We start from the raw sequence: 17032 nt of genomic DNA, 5'->3' as shown, positions 1-17032 counted from the left end.
TCTCTCCATGTAGAGAACCCCTCGGACGGCACCGCGATGGTAGCTGGGAAATGAAGTTTGAACCATAATTAAGAGTAACCTATCCAGTCTTCAAAGCACTACAATTCCCATGAAAAGAGAAGAGGGGGCAGAGCTTTCAGAGCACCCAAAAAGAAGTTTATTCATATGATTCAGCGGAGGATTCAACTCTATCTGTCAAACACAAATATGACGGAGGGAACGTGAGTATTTTGTTGTTGTTGTTTTGTTGTCGTTTTTTAAATGGATAATGTCGTCAAAATTACTCGCCTCAGTGTTTCCCCCCTAAATATAGATGTGATAGGAGGTAATTATTCCGTTAAAAGTTTGACAGAAACTTTGCAAATTGGCGTATTAGGTTTACAGTGAGCTAGGTATTCTGTCAGGTGGGGAAAAGTACATGAAAATGGACTCTGTTTTGACAAAATGGCTTAATTTAGAAGAATGTCATTACTGCGTGGAAAATACCCATTACAAGTGAACATTGCGTAAATGTACCTCTTCTTTTAGTCAGTAGTATAATTGCGTATATCAGCAGCAGTAGTGGAAAATGATACATGTACATATATGTCTGGTAGAATCAAATACTTCACTTAAAAATAATTTTATTTGACTAGCTTATTCTCGGGAGAAGAACAACACAATTTCTTTCTCCTGTTTATATATAAATATGTTTATGTTTGTATGCATGTATATAGGTTTTATTTTATATTAAAAAAAACTGCTAGTACTTTAGGATCTTTTTGTGTATCCTTTTGTTAATTTTGTTTTAAAACCACCACAAAAATTAAATAAAATTGAATAAAGTGATTTGTGGATGTGAAAACAAAATCTTGCAGTGTCCCGCCGGTAACTATATATCATAATGCAATACAAGATAAAAATACAAAACAAACCAAGACAGACACCACCAATAAAAAAAATATTTCATCCTATTCATCATCTTGTGAATAAAACTAAATATAAGTTTCAGATTATCTAACATCAAAATACTTGCCATGTATTTGTCAGGCACCTGCGGAGGCGAGGGGGGCCGTACAAGACTGATCCAGCCACAGACTTGAGCCGCTGGAGGCTGACTAATGTGGAGGGCAGGCAGACCTGGCGCTATGTGGAGGACCAGGACTCCCCAGACAGAGAACAGACCATGCTGGAGGCTCATTCTCTAGGCTTGGACACAGTAGGCTTTCAGTCTTTTTTTAAATTTCCATTATCTGGCTTTGAAACTATTAGATTATTTCAATGTACCTATTCTTATGTACAAAAACTTTAGAAGTTGGAATTGAAACTTTTAGCTGTTTCTGTTTAAGGTGACACAAAGTTTCTGGTAGACCCCAGAAGTGTCTGACATTTGTTTGATGTTTATATCCAGTCACTCCATTCTCTCCACAGAGTAAGTTTGTGTCTGGCTCCCCAGCTGCCCGCACGGCTGTAGATGCAGCTCTTAAAGGAATGCACTTTTACAGCCACCTGCAGGCAGAGGACGGTCACTGGGCCGGGGATTACGGCGGACCTCTATTCCTGCTCCCAGGTCAGCCAAATCATCCTCCTCTGTGTCCTCATATCTGACACCTTCCATTTAAGAAATTAATTTGATTTAAAGCCAGAAATGCACAGCTTCTTTAGTGAAATGAGTATTGAAAAGTATAGAACACAAAACAAAGTAACCCTTATGTATGTTATAACAGATGATGGTGATACGAGGATATGCAGGAGATGAAGGCTTCTCTATTTGTATCCAAAGGTCAATTTGTTGTGCAGTCAGGAAATTCAGCAATCCAGAACAAGACATAACAATACAGGTTTAAAAGACATTAATTAAAAGACATTTATGCATTAATACATAAAAGCAAGTGTCATTTAGTATTTAAATAGTATCAGAGTATGAGAACAGTAAAAGAAGAACTCCTAAGAATGTCATGACTAACCCCTTTAAGTGCCAGCTGCATCATCTTTTGCTGTCTTTGTTCAATATTTCAATAGCAGCAAAATGAAACAGAAGTCAGAGAATTTCAAATGGTTTTGTGCATGTGTTTGCATTTGTCACTGAATGGGAGTCATCTCTGTACCTCAGGTCTCCTGATCACATGCCATGTGGCAAAGATCACTCTGGCTGAAGCCTGGAAAAAAGAGATGGTGAGGTACCTGCGCTCTGTGCAGCTGCCAGATGGAGGCTGGGGTCTGTAAGTCACACTTTTTATCCTGAAAAATGTCAGTACTTTTGCTGTACAAGCATTTTTTTCATTGTATTTCAGAAATGATAGTCATTATTTATAGTAAAATGTTATATTGCGATAAAAGCATCTACGTATGACTGTTATTTAATTGCTAATAAAGTAAGACGGGTGCACTAAAAATGTCTGTTCACTCCCACCTCTACAAAATAATTATAGGTGACAGGTCCAAAAACATGCAGCGTCTGAAATATTGCTCATGGCAGCATCATGGATGTGTTTTGTTTCTCTTCAGACATATTGAGGACAAGTCTACCGTCTTTGGCACAGCACTGAGTTACATCTCCCTAAGGATCCTGGGAGTAGAGCCTGATGATCCAGACATGGTTCGAGCCAGGAACAACCTGCACAGCAAAGGTGGGAAAGAACAAGTTCAAATGATTTCTAACTTTATTTTAACATCTTAAGTTGCTCCATAGAAAAGGAGCCTGATTTTGTAGTAGAGGATATCCCATGTAAACAGTTGACCTGAAATTTTCAATCAGATTGAGTAAAAGCGTGCATGTAAACGCAGCTAATGTCACATTTCACCATTCACTCTATAGAGAAGTTCTGATCATAAAACCCCATGACATCACAAATTATAATGCTCTAGTTTGAGTTGATCATGTTCGATCAGTTGTTGATCATGTTTCCTTGTATTTTTGGTACTTTCTTAGGCCATAGGAATAAATTGTATGAATTTTTCAAATGGGCATAGTTCCCTCCATACTCAGAGTCAAGACTGATTTCTGATAATCTGTCTGTACTGACAAACATACTGCCAATAATGTCCAAATGTGAAACACAGTTTTTTTAAATGGAGGATTCGTTCCTGCTTTGTGTTTAGTAAAAGCACATTATTTAATTTGAGCTGTAGTCCGAGCTCACAGTAATCACCATGTCAATTACTTGGAATACTGAAGCTGTGTGTGTTATTTTTTATTTTGTTTCAGGTGGCGCTGTGGGGATTCCCTCGTGGGGTAAATTCTGGTTGGCTATTTTAAACGTCTACAGTTGGGAGGGAATGAACACACTGCTGCCAGAGATGTGGTAATTTCTAACATCCCATAATGTCCTTATGTATGCATTAGTCATGCTTCAAGTACACTGAAAAAGCTGCAGGATCTTAGCAAAGGTTAAAGCTAATAGGATTAGGCGTGTGCAAAAGTGGAATTACTTATAAACTTTGAGGCCATTGTGACATTAAAATATTAGTTTGATCTTTTTTCTTGTATTTTTTGCCACTGAATTTCTGTGGGTGGTGCTCTTGTCTGTTTTTGCTCAGCTATGGTGGATATTGCTGCTCATGCTATCTAGTTAAAGGAGAGGTTGTCCATACACTAATATTTTCAGCCTCCCGAAGAGTTTATTGATGACCTTCTTCAGGCAGGCGATATCTACAAAAAATGTGAGATCATGTGACACAAAATTTAACTAATTTTATTTATAAAACCCATATCACAAATCACAATTGGCCTGAGAGGGCTTTACAGCATATGACATCTGTACGAATCCATACGTCCAGGGACCCTCACAGCAACTAAGAAAGAAATCCCCGCCAGAAAAACTTTTAACGGGGGAAAAAAACAGTTGAAACCTCAGGAAGAGCAACTGAGGAGGGATCTCTCCTTCAGGACGAAAAGATGGCAATAAATGATGTAAAGAACAAACTTAATATATGACTATAGTCATAGACATAAAAAATTGTAAAATACCACCCATTATTTAAAAACAATTTACTATGCACATAAAAACACAGTGTCCTAAAGACAGGGCTTTAGCCCATAGTGATATTTCCACATATTCACAATTTGCAATACACATTTTTTAAAACTACATCCACATGTTAAATTGTGTTATTCATGAGAAGACATTGCTAGAGAGATCACAAAGAAGGTAAAGGTATTTTTTAATTTCTATACCAGTTCAGGGATGAAGGTTGTACTTTGTGTGTCCTAGGCTGTTCCCCACTTGGATGCCAGCACACCCGTCCACCCTGTGGTGTCACTGTCGCCAGGTCTACCTCCCCATGAGCTACTGTTACGCTGTGAGACTCGCTGCAGAGGAGGACACACTGGTCCTCAGCCTCAGACAGGTGCTGAAACCGTCTCTTCCCACAGGGGGGCGAAATACACTCAGAATGTCAACACCGTTAGAGGGGAGGCTTTCCTGTATGTGCTATGTTGTTGGTTTTATGTTTCATTCCCAAAGCTAAATACAGACAACATGTTATAATATTGGGGGAATTTTTTTTTTGTCAAACAATTATACCAATACCCAAATTTGTGTGATTTACAAAGAAGTATATCAGAGAAAAGCAGCCAGAAAATGTTTGGCATTTTTGCTTTTGTTTATAAATGATTTAAATGTTAAATCAATTTGCAAAATTGTTGACAACAAATTTAGAAATAATTTAAGTGTTAATCGATTTGCAAAATTGTTAACAATACATTTGAATTGGTATTGTAACTGGTTACCGTACCGATTCATGACAAATATAAGGACAAACAACATAAAGTGTCTTACTAAGTTGCTGGGCCAATAAGCCTCTAAAACAGCTTCAGTGCTCCTCATAGACTTTAAATTTATGAACTTTACTGGATGAAGACTTCAGGTTGCTCCACAATCTCCCAGACTTGTTCATCTTGGTTAAAATCTGGAGATTGTGGAGGTCATAGCATCTGATTGACATAACTGTCATATTGATAAATGCATTCAGTGATCTCTCATGCACTATGAAAGCCTCTGCATTCCACTTCCTCAACCCCCCTCCATATCAGTGAAGGAGTTTACAGTGAATTTTACTCCTCTGTGATTCCACCATTAAACTATGCAGAGGGAGCAGCCGAGTACAGCAGTATCTCTTTTAATTCACAACCTTTGACTGAAATGACACAAACCACTTCTTTACATACAAGACAAACAGGACCGAGAAAAATCAATAAATTATTATGCATATCAATTACATATACCATGTTTATTCATACATATAACCAAGCATTGTCTTGTTATTTGTTTTTTTAGGAGCTTTATGTGCAGGATTATGCTACTATAAACTGGCCCGCACAGAGGAACAATGTGGCAGCATGTGACCTGTACACACCTCACAGCACGCTGCTCACCGTCGCCTACAGTAAGCACACACCTCACACTGTGCACCGTGATGATAAACCACCACCTACAGACTCACAAGAAATGTGTTCTGTAATTAGACATAAAATGTGAGACACAATACATGAAAGAAAAACATGAGGAGTATCTCTGGCTACAAGAGGCTTTTTGCAATGATTTAAAAAAAACTGTTTTCCTGGAGTTTCCCTAGAAGTTGCTCTGTAAATCACTCCCCTAACCTTGTAAATGTGTCCTGTTGCCCTGCAGTGGTGTTGAACGTGTACGAAGCCCATCACAGCACCACACTGAGAGAAAAGGCTGTCAAAGAACTGTATGAACACATCCAGGCTGATGACCGCTTCACTAAATGTATCAGCATCGGACCGGTAGTGTACACACAGATACAGAAATGGCACATATCCAAAACAAAAAGTTTTAGAGAAATATATGCTGTAAAGCCCACTGAGTAACATTGTAATTAGATTTATGATAGTAGTGATGATGTGTTGGCTTTATAAATAAAATTGACTTGACTTGACACAGGATAAAGAAACACTGCAACTTATTCCCAGAGAATTTCACAAACTTTATTTCAAAGTGATGTTGTAAATGAAACAGAGTCTCTGAACACATTGTCCTTTTTCCGCAGATCTCCAAGACTATCAACATGCTGGTTCGTTGGTATGTGGATGGTCCCTCCTCTCCAGCCTTCCAGGAGCACGTGTCCAGGATCCCAGACTACCTCTGGTCAGTCTGCTTGTCTCTAATAACATTTTAACCAAAAAATATACGTTCCATCATTTATAAGATATTGACTAGAATAAGCTACTAAAGAAAAAATCTCTTGTGAAGTACTGGGGCAGGATATTCCAATGTACAAAGTATTAATGTTGAAAACTGTTCATTCAGTTGTGATAAATGTGCAAAAAAAGTACACAGCTCATTAACAGGAAGCTCTCTGTGTTCCAGGTTGGGATTAGATGGCATGAAAATGCAGGTGAGACGTTTGTATGTTAAGTGACAATGCACAGTAGAGATGTAGTAGTTTTGAAGCTGTGCAAACTTAAATCATAAGAGTTTTTTTACCCTAAAGGCTGGTGTTTTGGAATGGTTGAAAAGCTCAGATTCCTAGAATGAGCTTTGAGTAGATAAATTGCAGAAATTTGATGATGGACTCCAGAACACCTTAAAACTAAATTAACTTGCTGGTTCAAGACTTTTTATATTTTGTCCTACCATAAATTTTCTAAGTGAGTTCCAATTGAACTTAATCTGAGAGTGTGAGTGTTTTATCCTTATGTTGTTTGCAGGGTACCAATGGATCTCAACTCTGGGACACTTGCTTTGCTGTACAGGCTTTCCTTGAGGTAACACAAAAATTGCCACTCATGTTTTCAATGATGTCAACACAAGTGAGAAAGCAGGCATTTGTTATAAAGATCTAAGAACAGGTCAGTCCACAGTTATTTCAGTCAGACCAGTGACACCAGGCAGAATCAAAAAGATTCTTAAAGATTTTTACTCCTTTTTAACATGATTATTTTTGAGGATTTTTGATCATTTTTGATGATCAGTAACAAAAAAGAAAACATTTCCATCTCCTGTCAAAGTCATTTATTAACATGACACACAACCCCCTATAAAACTGTGAATTGCTGTTTTTACACTTTGGATTTTCTGCAGATTAGAGAACAAGATGCAGCATGTTAACAGTGTTGGTTCGGCAGATTTTGATATCTTTAGACCAAGTTTCTCCCTGTTTCCAGTCGGTTTATGGTTTATAGTTTATGGTAATGTAAGCTAACCCGTGCTGCAGAAAGCTTCATATTTACGATACAGACATGAGAGTAATATCAATCTTCTTATCCAACTATTAGCAAAAAAGAAAATAAATATGTTTTCCCAAAATGACGAAGTATTCCTTTAACATGGTTTAGGTCTCCACGGGACAAGGATATGTATAGTTGGGTGTTAACAAAGCAATTAAAATAACATTGAATGTGTGTCTGGATCATGTGGCCTTGACAAAAAATGTACCAGTTGCCTGAACAGCAGTGGGCCCAGTATTGACCCCTGTGGGACTCCACATGTCATGCCAACTTGATTGGTATAAAATTCCTAGATAGTCCTAGCCACTTCTCAAACCTTTAAGGGTGTTGTAATAAACTGTGTCCACTTTGCAGTCAAATCTAATATACCGATGATGATGATGATGATGATGATGATGATGATGATGACAATGATAATGACTAAAATGTCACCAATTACACCATTTTATTCAAAAATCATTGGTCACCTTGAGAAGAGCTGTGGTTGCCGTAAAATCCTGGTTGGTATGTATTACAAAGCAGTAGCTGATTATAATTACTTGTTTGTTGGGACCTTTCAGGCAGGGGCCCAAGATAACTCCAGACTAGCAGAGTGTCTCCGAGATGCCCATCAGTTTCTCACCATCACACAGGTACCACCAACATCACAGTTACAGAGTTTTTATTGTCGAGCCAGGACCAAAACACATATGTTATAACTTTACCGGTACAAAGTGTTTTGCAATATGTAGTTACGCTTTTGTTATTCACTACCGAAGACATTTTGGTGTGCCAGTGATCAAAACTGTAATATGAACTACTTCCTTAAAAAAAAAAAAAAATTAGAAAGTGATGTATTGTGTCTGACTATCTTTTCAACTCTAACAGATACCCGAGAATCCTCCTGAGTACCAGAAGTACTACAGACAGATGAACAAGGTGAAAATAATGACACACAAGAGACACTTTTCAAATGATTATGAAATAAAAGTCTTGCATGGAAAGACTGAGAAGTACATTTCTTAGCCTTTGCATGCACTTTTGAACCCTGTGTTCCTCTTTGTCAGGGAGGCTTCCCCTTCAGTACCCGTGACTGTGGTTGGATCGTGGCTGACTGCACAGCGGAGGGCCTGAAGTCAGTGATGCTGCTGCAGGAGTGTTGTCCCTCCATCAGCCAGCCTGTCAGCTCAGAGCGCCTGTTTGATGCTGTCAATGTGGTGAGTATGCAGAGACTGTAGAAAATAATGGACATAGCTACTGTGATGTGTCCTATTGGTTGTGGTCAACGGTTTTGAAGCCTTGAGATTGGCATTTTGGCCGTTGCCATCTTGGGTTGTGTCCATATTTGGACAAGAGGGTGAAGCTGTGGAGGAGAGAGGGGTGGCTACATTGTGTGATGCCTCACAGATAGCCTGTCATTCAAAGCTGCCAAGCCCTTCATTATGCAGAACTTTCAGCAGTTGTCATAAATGGGAAAATAAACTAAAGAGACCAAACCATTTTTTTCTAACAGGCTATAAACATTTTTTATTTCTTCTGTAAAACTGGATATTTTAACATCCATAGAGATTTACCCTTTTTTTTTTGTAGTGGCCATTTGATGAACTGTAATTTTTTGCCTCTTTGTTGATGGCTTTGTTTTTTAGCACCGGAGGTTGCCAATTTATCCCCACATTTATGGAAGATTATTTGCCTTTGCGTAATTCAGTACTCCCATCACCTTAAGTCTTTTTTTGATGGTGTAAGCATAGAAATATACCACAATTGTCATCTTTCCCAAATCCATCTTTAATTAAAAGCTACTTAATTAAAACCTACTTGACTCCTTTCAGTCTGGCTTCAGGTGTGACCACTCCACTGAGACTGCACTCCTGTCAGTCACTGAGTCACTGAGACTGGCTCGAGCTGCTGGTCAATCCTCTGTCCTACTGCTGCTGGACCTGTCTGCTGCCTTTGACACGGTGAACCATCAAATCCTCCTCTCCACACTCTCTGAGCTCGGCATCTCAGGTTCTGTCCTATGGTGGTTCAAGTCCTACCTCACAGGCAGATCCTTCAGAGTGTCATGGCGAGGAGAGGTGTCTAGGTCACATGGCCTATCGACAGGGGTTCCTCAGGGGTCGGTGCTTGGTCCCCTACTCTTCTCTCTGTACACCACCTCACTCGGTGCAGTGATCCGCTCCCATGGTTTCTCCTACCACTGCTATGCTGACGACACTCAGCTCTTCCTCTCCTTTCCACCTGATGACAGAACGGTCTCAGCTCGGATATCAGCGTGTCTGGCTGATATCTCCACATGGATGAAGGAACGCCACCTTCAGCTAAATCTGTCTAAGACCGAACTCATGGTCTTTCCAGCTTGTCCATCTGTTCAGCCTCGGATCAGTGTCCAACTAGACTCGAGCCTACTTGTGCCCACAAACTCAGCCAGAAACCTGGGTGTCATGATTGATGACCAGCTAACCTTTAAGGTTCATGTGGCCTCAGTTTCTCGGTCTTGTCGTTATGCCCTATACAACATCAGGAAGATCAGACCCTTCCTGACCCAACATGCCTAAAAAGCTTCTGGTTCAGGCTCTTGTGATCTCACGCATTGACTACTGCAACTCTCTTCTGGCAGGCCTCCCTGCATGCTCATTCAAACCTCTTCAGATGATCCAGAATGCAGCAGCACGTCTGGTCTTCAACCAGCCCAAAAGAGCACATGTCACCCCGCTGCTAATTTCTCTTCACTGGCTTCCAGTGGCAGCCAGAATCAAATTCAAAGCACTTCTCTTGGCTTACAAAACAATCACAAGAACTGCTCCAGCCTACCTGGAATCCCTGATCCAGGTCTACTCTCCTTCTCGCCCACTACGTTCTGCATGCGAAAGACGCCTGGTGCTTCCAGCCCAGCACGGCTCTAAATCTCTAGCCAGACTCTTCTCTTCTGTTGTTCCCAAATGGTGGAACAAACTTCCAAACTCTGTGCGTTCTGCTGAGTCCCTTTCTACTTTTAAGAGACAATTGAAAACTCAATTGTTCCGAGAACACCTAGGCACTTGACCTGACTCTTCTCCTCTTTGCCCTTTGGGGTAGAGTAAGGGGGGGTGCAGCACTTCTTCTGCCACTAGACGGCAATACCTGTGACCAATCACACCTGAAGCACTTTTTGCACTTACTAAGGGTTTTTTCCTTAAGTCTAAATTCTTGCTTGTGTTGTAGGTCACTTTGGATAAAAGCATCTGCTAAATGAAATTGTAGAATTGTAGAATTAAAAGCTCCAGACGTTATATTGTAATAACATCTGTGTTTGACATATTGGGAAATATGCTTATGGGCTTTCTCTCAAAAGTTAGGATGGATTATTGATCTCACTGATATCTGCCCATAAATGTGAAGTCACGGCCAGAAGTAAGTTAGATAAGCTTCGCACAAAGACTGGAAACAGCTAGCCTGGTTCTATCCAAGGGTAACAAAATCCACCACCAGTACCCCTGATTCTTATTCTCTAATACATCTTATCCTGTTTGTTTAATCAGTACACAAACCACAGTCACACTGCAATCCAAACTAAAGCCACAATCATTCTTGTACACCTGGGCTTCTGAAAAAAACAACAACCGTAATGGCACAGTATTACAGCTCCTTCACCAGATGCATATCTTCTCCTTGCAGCTGCTGAGCATGAAAAACTCTGACCATGGATTTGCCACGTATGAAACTAAGAGAGGCGGGAGACTCCTGGAGCTGCTTAACCCCTCCGAGGTGTTTGGTAGGTCTGTTGCTCACATGTGAAAAGATAGAGGTCCGCACACCGGAGAGCTCCCCTTAAAGGATTTTATTCTGCGAAATAAGTGATGTTTCGAGCCAAAACGCTCTTCCTCAGACTTTTAAGTTTTCTAGTGAGTCGCCATCTTAAATACATGTCAACAATCACGTGACTCAAAAACAGCTGAGGTCATTCAATCTTGGCTGAGGTAGTAAATACAAATAAACAATTACATAAAACATAGCGAGGATAAATAGTATGTATACTGTTTAAAAAAAAAGCATTTTCAAAAAACATATTTGTCTCTATAACAAAAGTATGTATGTAGATAAATAACTGTCTCTACATTTGAAAATACACAGAATATATGCAAAAAATATATTTGACAATCGATATGAGGATTCAATAATTGTTGCTTGCTACCAATTAACAAAGAGGCATGACATAAAAGGTCACTGAAATGATTTCTGGGAATCACAGAAAAGTCAACATGTTGGTGCATGATGGAGCTCAGTTCAGTGTGCGGTGATGCCCACGCTGTCAATATTACACAACCTGAAAATAAGTAGATGTGAAAATGGGAAACAAAGAGCCAAAAATAAACCTGACATTTATGTTCCCTTTCCAACATTTTAAGGCTGAAAAAACTTTTTCCATTACGCTCAGGATATGTTGCAATACGATGGTCTTTTTAATATTGAAGGGCAAAGAGATCATCGTGTTTTCATGTTAAAAAAGAGGATGCAGTAAATGTTGTGAAATGGGGTGTTTATAAGGAACACTGTGTGCTCTCTCTTTCTCTCTCTCTCACACACACACACACACGCAGGTGACATCATGATAGATTACACCTATGTGGAGTGTACGTCAGCAGTAATGCAGGCTCTGAGGCACTTTCAGAAGGCCTACCCTGACCACCGTGCTGAGGAGATAAGGTACACTGTTTAACCCTCAACAAGTAGCTTTCACTGCATATATTAAAATCATATTTGTTGTCATTGTGTTTTTATTTAATTACTGAAATGACCAGTGAGTAGGATTTAGTGGACGTGAGGCTTGCAGTTTGCAACCAGCTGAAACGTCTCCCGTGCGCTAAGCGTGAGCTCCTGGTTTTAGAATTCCTTCAGTGTTCGTTGACGAGGTAATTTTTTTTTACTGGTAGCCACATTATCTGCAGAGATCACTTCTGCAAAACAAACAAACATGATTTAAACCGGTAATTACACAAAATAGAGCAGTTTTACTTGAAAAAAAAAATAAGTTAACGTTTTCCGACACTGTACGGCTTATCGCCGAGGAGCTGTGAAAACATGAATGGCTATCTAGAACATAGAAGGTATAATTAATGGAAGAAGCCACTGTTACATCACCTATTGGTTGATGGACTTGAACTTGGTTTTTGGAGCTAGAAGAGGTCATATTCTGGCGATAGGCTGGAGCTGAGGAGGAGCGAGGGCTGGACCTGACTGGGAAGCAGAGGACATTGTCAGCAGACAGTCTGTCATTCAAAGTGCCCTGCTCTTAACTTTAAGCCGTAAGAAAATGTAAACGGCTGCTTTATAGAAAAATTAAGCCCCTTTACAGTTGTCATGGATGTTGAAACAATCTATAAGTCCAAAACCGTTTTTTGTCCCAGGCTGTAAATATGTTTATTTCTGCTGTAAAGTTTGTCATTTAAACATCTATGACTCTGTTTTGGAGCCAGCCTCAAGTGGCTATTAGAGGAACTGCAGTTTTTGGTACCTTTGCTTTTGCTTCAGTTTTCAGCCTCAGAGGTTACTGCTTGATCTACAGTTAGTATTTGCTTTGTCCATTATGGGCTACTGTAGAAACATGCATGCAACATGTTGAACTCCATGGACAGGGACTATACTATATAGATTTACAATGGCTCATTATACATGAGAGGAAACATACTTATTATATTACACTCCATTTCTGCCAATATATACCTCTAAATCCTACTCACTGGACCAAGTCTGAATTTGTTTTAATAAATAATTCTTACTTGAATAATTTTACAGTCCTTGTTGAGGTTGGGAAGTACCAATAAACCTACACTCTACCTCAAGAGGTTTTCTGTTGGTTTTCTTCTTCAGTTCGACTCTAAGAGAAGGACTGGACTACTGCAGGAAGGTGCAGAGGCCTGATGGATCATGGGAAGGGTGAGACTGCACTTGCTGTTAAACCACCTGATATTCTGTGTAACAGGCAGGTTATGTTTTATAGAAATAATCCCTCTGTGCTCGTGCTCAGGTCCTGGGGAGTGTGCTTCACATATGGAATATGGTTTGGCCTCGAAGCCTTCGCATGTATGGGTCACGTCTACGAGGATGAGTAAGACATCACTGAAGTTTGATACTGAACCATGAATTTTCATTTCATTTTCATTTTTAAACCCACAACGGTGTTCTGCTTCACTTTCCAAGCCTTTAATGGCATCCATGAGCTCCTCACCTACACACCTAATCCCTCTGCTGTGCCTCTGTAAACAGGCGCGTGTGTGTGGAGGTGCAGAAGGCTTGTCAGTTCCTGCTGGAGCGGCAGATGGCAGACGGAGGCTGGGGCGAGGACTTTGAGTCGTGCGAGCAGAGGCGCTACGTCCAGAGCAGCAGCGCTCAGATCCACAACACCTGCTGGGCTTTGTTAGGCCTCATGGCTGTCAGGTAGAGCAGTGTGCAGGGGGTTTCTGCCGGATCACAGAGCAGCTGGATATGATGGGATCAGGCTGATTGTGGGTTTTTTAAGCCAGAGTAAATCTTTACTGTTGATTTTAGGAGTGTGTCATGTATATTAATTATGTATATTTATATTATGTATTTATTCGTTGTAGCCTTTCATTGAATGCGTGCTGTACTGTTTAATGAGTCTCTGCAGTTTGTTTATCTGACTACAAAAGAAAGTTTCTATGGAAGCCCAGACATTCATACATTTTTTTCCTCCGTTTTTCTGAAACAACGGGATGATTTTCCTGAGATCCTGAACTGTGTTTATCCATGATAACGTCATTAATTTTAGATCTCGAGATAACAAATTAAATGTGATAGGCCTGAGATTTCAGTCACATGTGACATGTCATGCCATGCTGACTGATGGATGCCCTGGACACTCATGCAAATACATCGTTTGATTTGTGCTTTTCTGTTTTCTATTCTGAAATTGTTTTTAAATTAATTAATGAGTGAATGTTACAACACGAATGTCAACATTACAACAGCTGTCTTTCAAGCTAATTTGATGGCTCGGGACCTCACAGTCTCAAATGAGTTATGTCATTATCTTGGGAAAACATAGTTTTATTATCTTAAGAAAATTATCGCGTTAACATGAAAAAACAGGTATGAATGTATGGCTGCTTAGGGCTTCCGTACATTCCAATTGCTGCTAGTAAAATCAAATTTAATCAAACTGAATCCAAACAAAAGTCTTTAGTTAGCTCTTTTGTGTCTTAAACCAGGCATCCTGACAGGCGGGCCATTGAGAGAGGAGTGCAGCTGCTGATTGACAACCAGCTGCCCAACGGAGACTGGCCGCAGGTGAGTCTCTGAGTCCTTTACATCTTATTCATTACATGTCCTATACTCTTATTATACTAAAGGGCTGTAAACTTCTGGGCAATGGTCGATACACTCATGTCTGATCAAATTTTCATTAGTTGGAAAATTGCTGGTGTTACTTTAATGAGGCTATGTGTCCACCAAAGTATTCATTTTTCAAGCTGAAAGGACAGTTGGTCTCTTTGTTTTTTGCGCAGGGTTGTACCCAAAGTCGAAAATTGTTCACATTTTAAAATTTTACTAAAGAAGACATTCAGTGTCGGATGTATCATTATAAATTAATGTGACCAACTCTTTGGAAAGACATTGGAGTTTAAGGCTGGATCTCAAAGTACGTCCCACTGGCAGGAGACCCGGGGAAGAGCCAGGACACACTGAAGAGACTATGTCTCTCAGCTGGCCTGGGAACGCCTCGGGATCCCCCAGGAAGAGCTGGACGAAGTGGCGAGAGGAAAGTCTGGGCCCGCAACCCGACTCTGGAGAAGCGGAAAAAAATGGCTGGATGGATCTCAAAGCTTCTGAAAGGAATATGTTCACACCTCTTGCTGCTCGTTAGCCTCCTGGCTAAAAAAAGCAAATCTCTCTCTCACATAAGATATTTAGTAACATTACGTTGTATATAACAGGTCTAGCCCCGAGTGAACTTCTATGTTTGTGTCCAGTTTGTCAGATTTTTCTCATTTTAGTGATGACAGACTCACGCACACAGCTCAGCTGGAAAAACATTATAGTGTGCCGTTTATTTTCAGATGAATATACTTCTCTTATTCATTTTAACTTGAAGCATTCCGCGTTCCTGAACACACAGTTTACTTGCAACGGGCGAGTGTGACAGGAAAAAATTGCTTTGGTGGACACACAACTCTACCAGGTGGAGTCACTGAGTGCTGTGTGGGGATTTATTTATTCTAGTGATAACATTCAGGTTATACTTCCCACATCGACCAATCAGTTGGTTGAATTGTAGGTAGAATTTCAGTCGACCAGTATTTTTGTTGTTTTACTACAGCCCTAAATGTAATGTGAGCTTTCATATGTGATGTTCTTCCACTCTTCAGGAGAATATTTCCGGTGTGTTCAACAAGAGCTGTGCCATCAGCTACACCTCCTACAGGAACGTCTTCCCAGTCTGGACCCTCGGACGCTTCTCAGCACTTTACCCCAGCAGTCCACTGGCTGGGAAGGTCAAGCTGTGAAGACCTTCATCACGATGAAGCACACTGTGTGCAGACACACAGTGTTTACAACTACTACATGCTACAACAACTGCCTCAATGTTGGGCCGATCTGTGGAAAGTGTTATCTTTTGTGTAGATGACGCTTGAACAGTCCCACGCAGTTTCCACGTCTACCCCTTTATGAACTTGTCAACACGTCAGCCGAGCCCATCAGATAAGGTAACACATTTCATTCTTTGAATTTCTCTCTGTGTTGACATTCCAGGACTTCACATCCAAAACATCTACTCCTTCACAACATGTTGTGATAACCTGCTGCTGCCCAGAGCACCCAGTCATGTGCTGCGGTTTATTAAGTATATTCAAACATTTATATCCATGTTGCCTTATATCTCTACCATAAGCATTTAGAATAAATCATTTTCTGTGGTATTGATCTGTATGAGACTGTTTTAATGCATTGCTTGACTGCCACATATTAAACTGAATGGAAATAAATCTTCTATTTAGATCAATAATTCCTGGGGAGCCCAAAATAAATAAATAAAAATAATACCTGAAAACATATCAGGCCCTCCCACAGTGCCCCTTAAAAGGTCCAGTGAATGGGCCCTCCCCAAATCTGTTGGACGAAACAAACATGAGGCTTCATGATGGTGATGTCATGGTAACTATGTCCATTAGTAGTATTACTGTTTGGATGTAGTTACAGTTTCAACAAATATGAATCGTAAATAACGATGAACATTTTGGTTCAAAATAAAATATGCTCCACATTTAACTGTTACACACACTCGTATCGCTCTGTTCACAAAATGCACTTTTCAAAATCAAGTTTTGAAAAATATTTTTACATTCATATATTTTCTACATTTGTTAAGTTAATTTTTTAACCAACATACGTCTGAGATCATAAATACCAAATACTTGTTAATTTTCAGAATTATAAATGCCAGGTTTTTGTCATGATGCCACTATGTTTTCAGATGAGAAAAAAACAACACAAAGAATAAATTATTTGCAATATACTACATGCTAAGAATACGTTTTTATTATGATCACAGCTTAGGATATTTAAATGATTAGCAGCAACATTGATATTTATACATGATTGTTTTTTTTAGCTGTGTCAAATACTGACGCTCGGAACACAAATTGTGCTTTCAAAATCAGGCTGTAAAAAATATTATACATGAATAGGATTTTTGTTTTTTAACCAACATTAGCCCCTTTCATTAATATCAAATATTCATAGAGTTTCAGAATTTTAACCATTTAAACGCTGTGTTTGTGTGCCACTATGTTTTTAAGAAGAAAATAAAAACAAATTTAAAAAAAGGAGTAACTTTGTGCAGTAGAGGTGTAGGGACAGGTGACCACAGAAGCACATTTC

The 17032-nt window shown here is 39.7% G+C and overlaps 1 protein-coding gene across 1 annotated transcript; it reads left to right on the top strand.

Moving 5' to 3' along the window:
* Positions 1-139: 139 nt before the first annotated feature.
* Positions 140-16071, top strand: lss (lanosterol synthase (2,3-oxidosqualene-lanosterol cyclase)). The gene is made up of 22 exons (XM_042494903.2): positions 140-221; positions 1030-1198; positions 1411-1549; positions 2093-2201; positions 2488-2609; positions 3188-3284; positions 4194-4329; positions 5259-5367; positions 5613-5731; positions 5995-6092; positions 6315-6342; positions 6656-6712; positions 7735-7806; positions 8042-8092; positions 8221-8370; positions 10811-10907; positions 11734-11839; positions 13004-13069; positions 13161-13241; positions 13400-13570; positions 14362-14440; positions 15520-16071. Exons 1-22 carry the CDS (start codon positions 166-168, stop codon positions 15655-15657), a joined length of 2250 nt encoding a protein of 749 aa, XP_042350837.2. The 5' UTR covers positions 140-165; the 3' UTR covers positions 15658-16071.
* Positions 16072-17032: the final 961 nt, after the last annotated feature.

Source organism: Plectropomus leopardus, chromosome 10 (assembly GCF_026936395.1).
Source record: "Plectropomus leopardus strain MGB_pleo_1.0 chromosome 10, ASM2693639v1, whole genome shotgun sequence".
Taxonomy (NCBI): Eukaryota; Metazoa; Chordata; class Actinopteri; order Perciformes; family Serranidae; genus Plectropomus; species Plectropomus leopardus.
The sequence above is the reverse complement of the archived record's forward strand: the minus strand, read 5'-3'. Positions and strand labels throughout refer to the sequence as shown.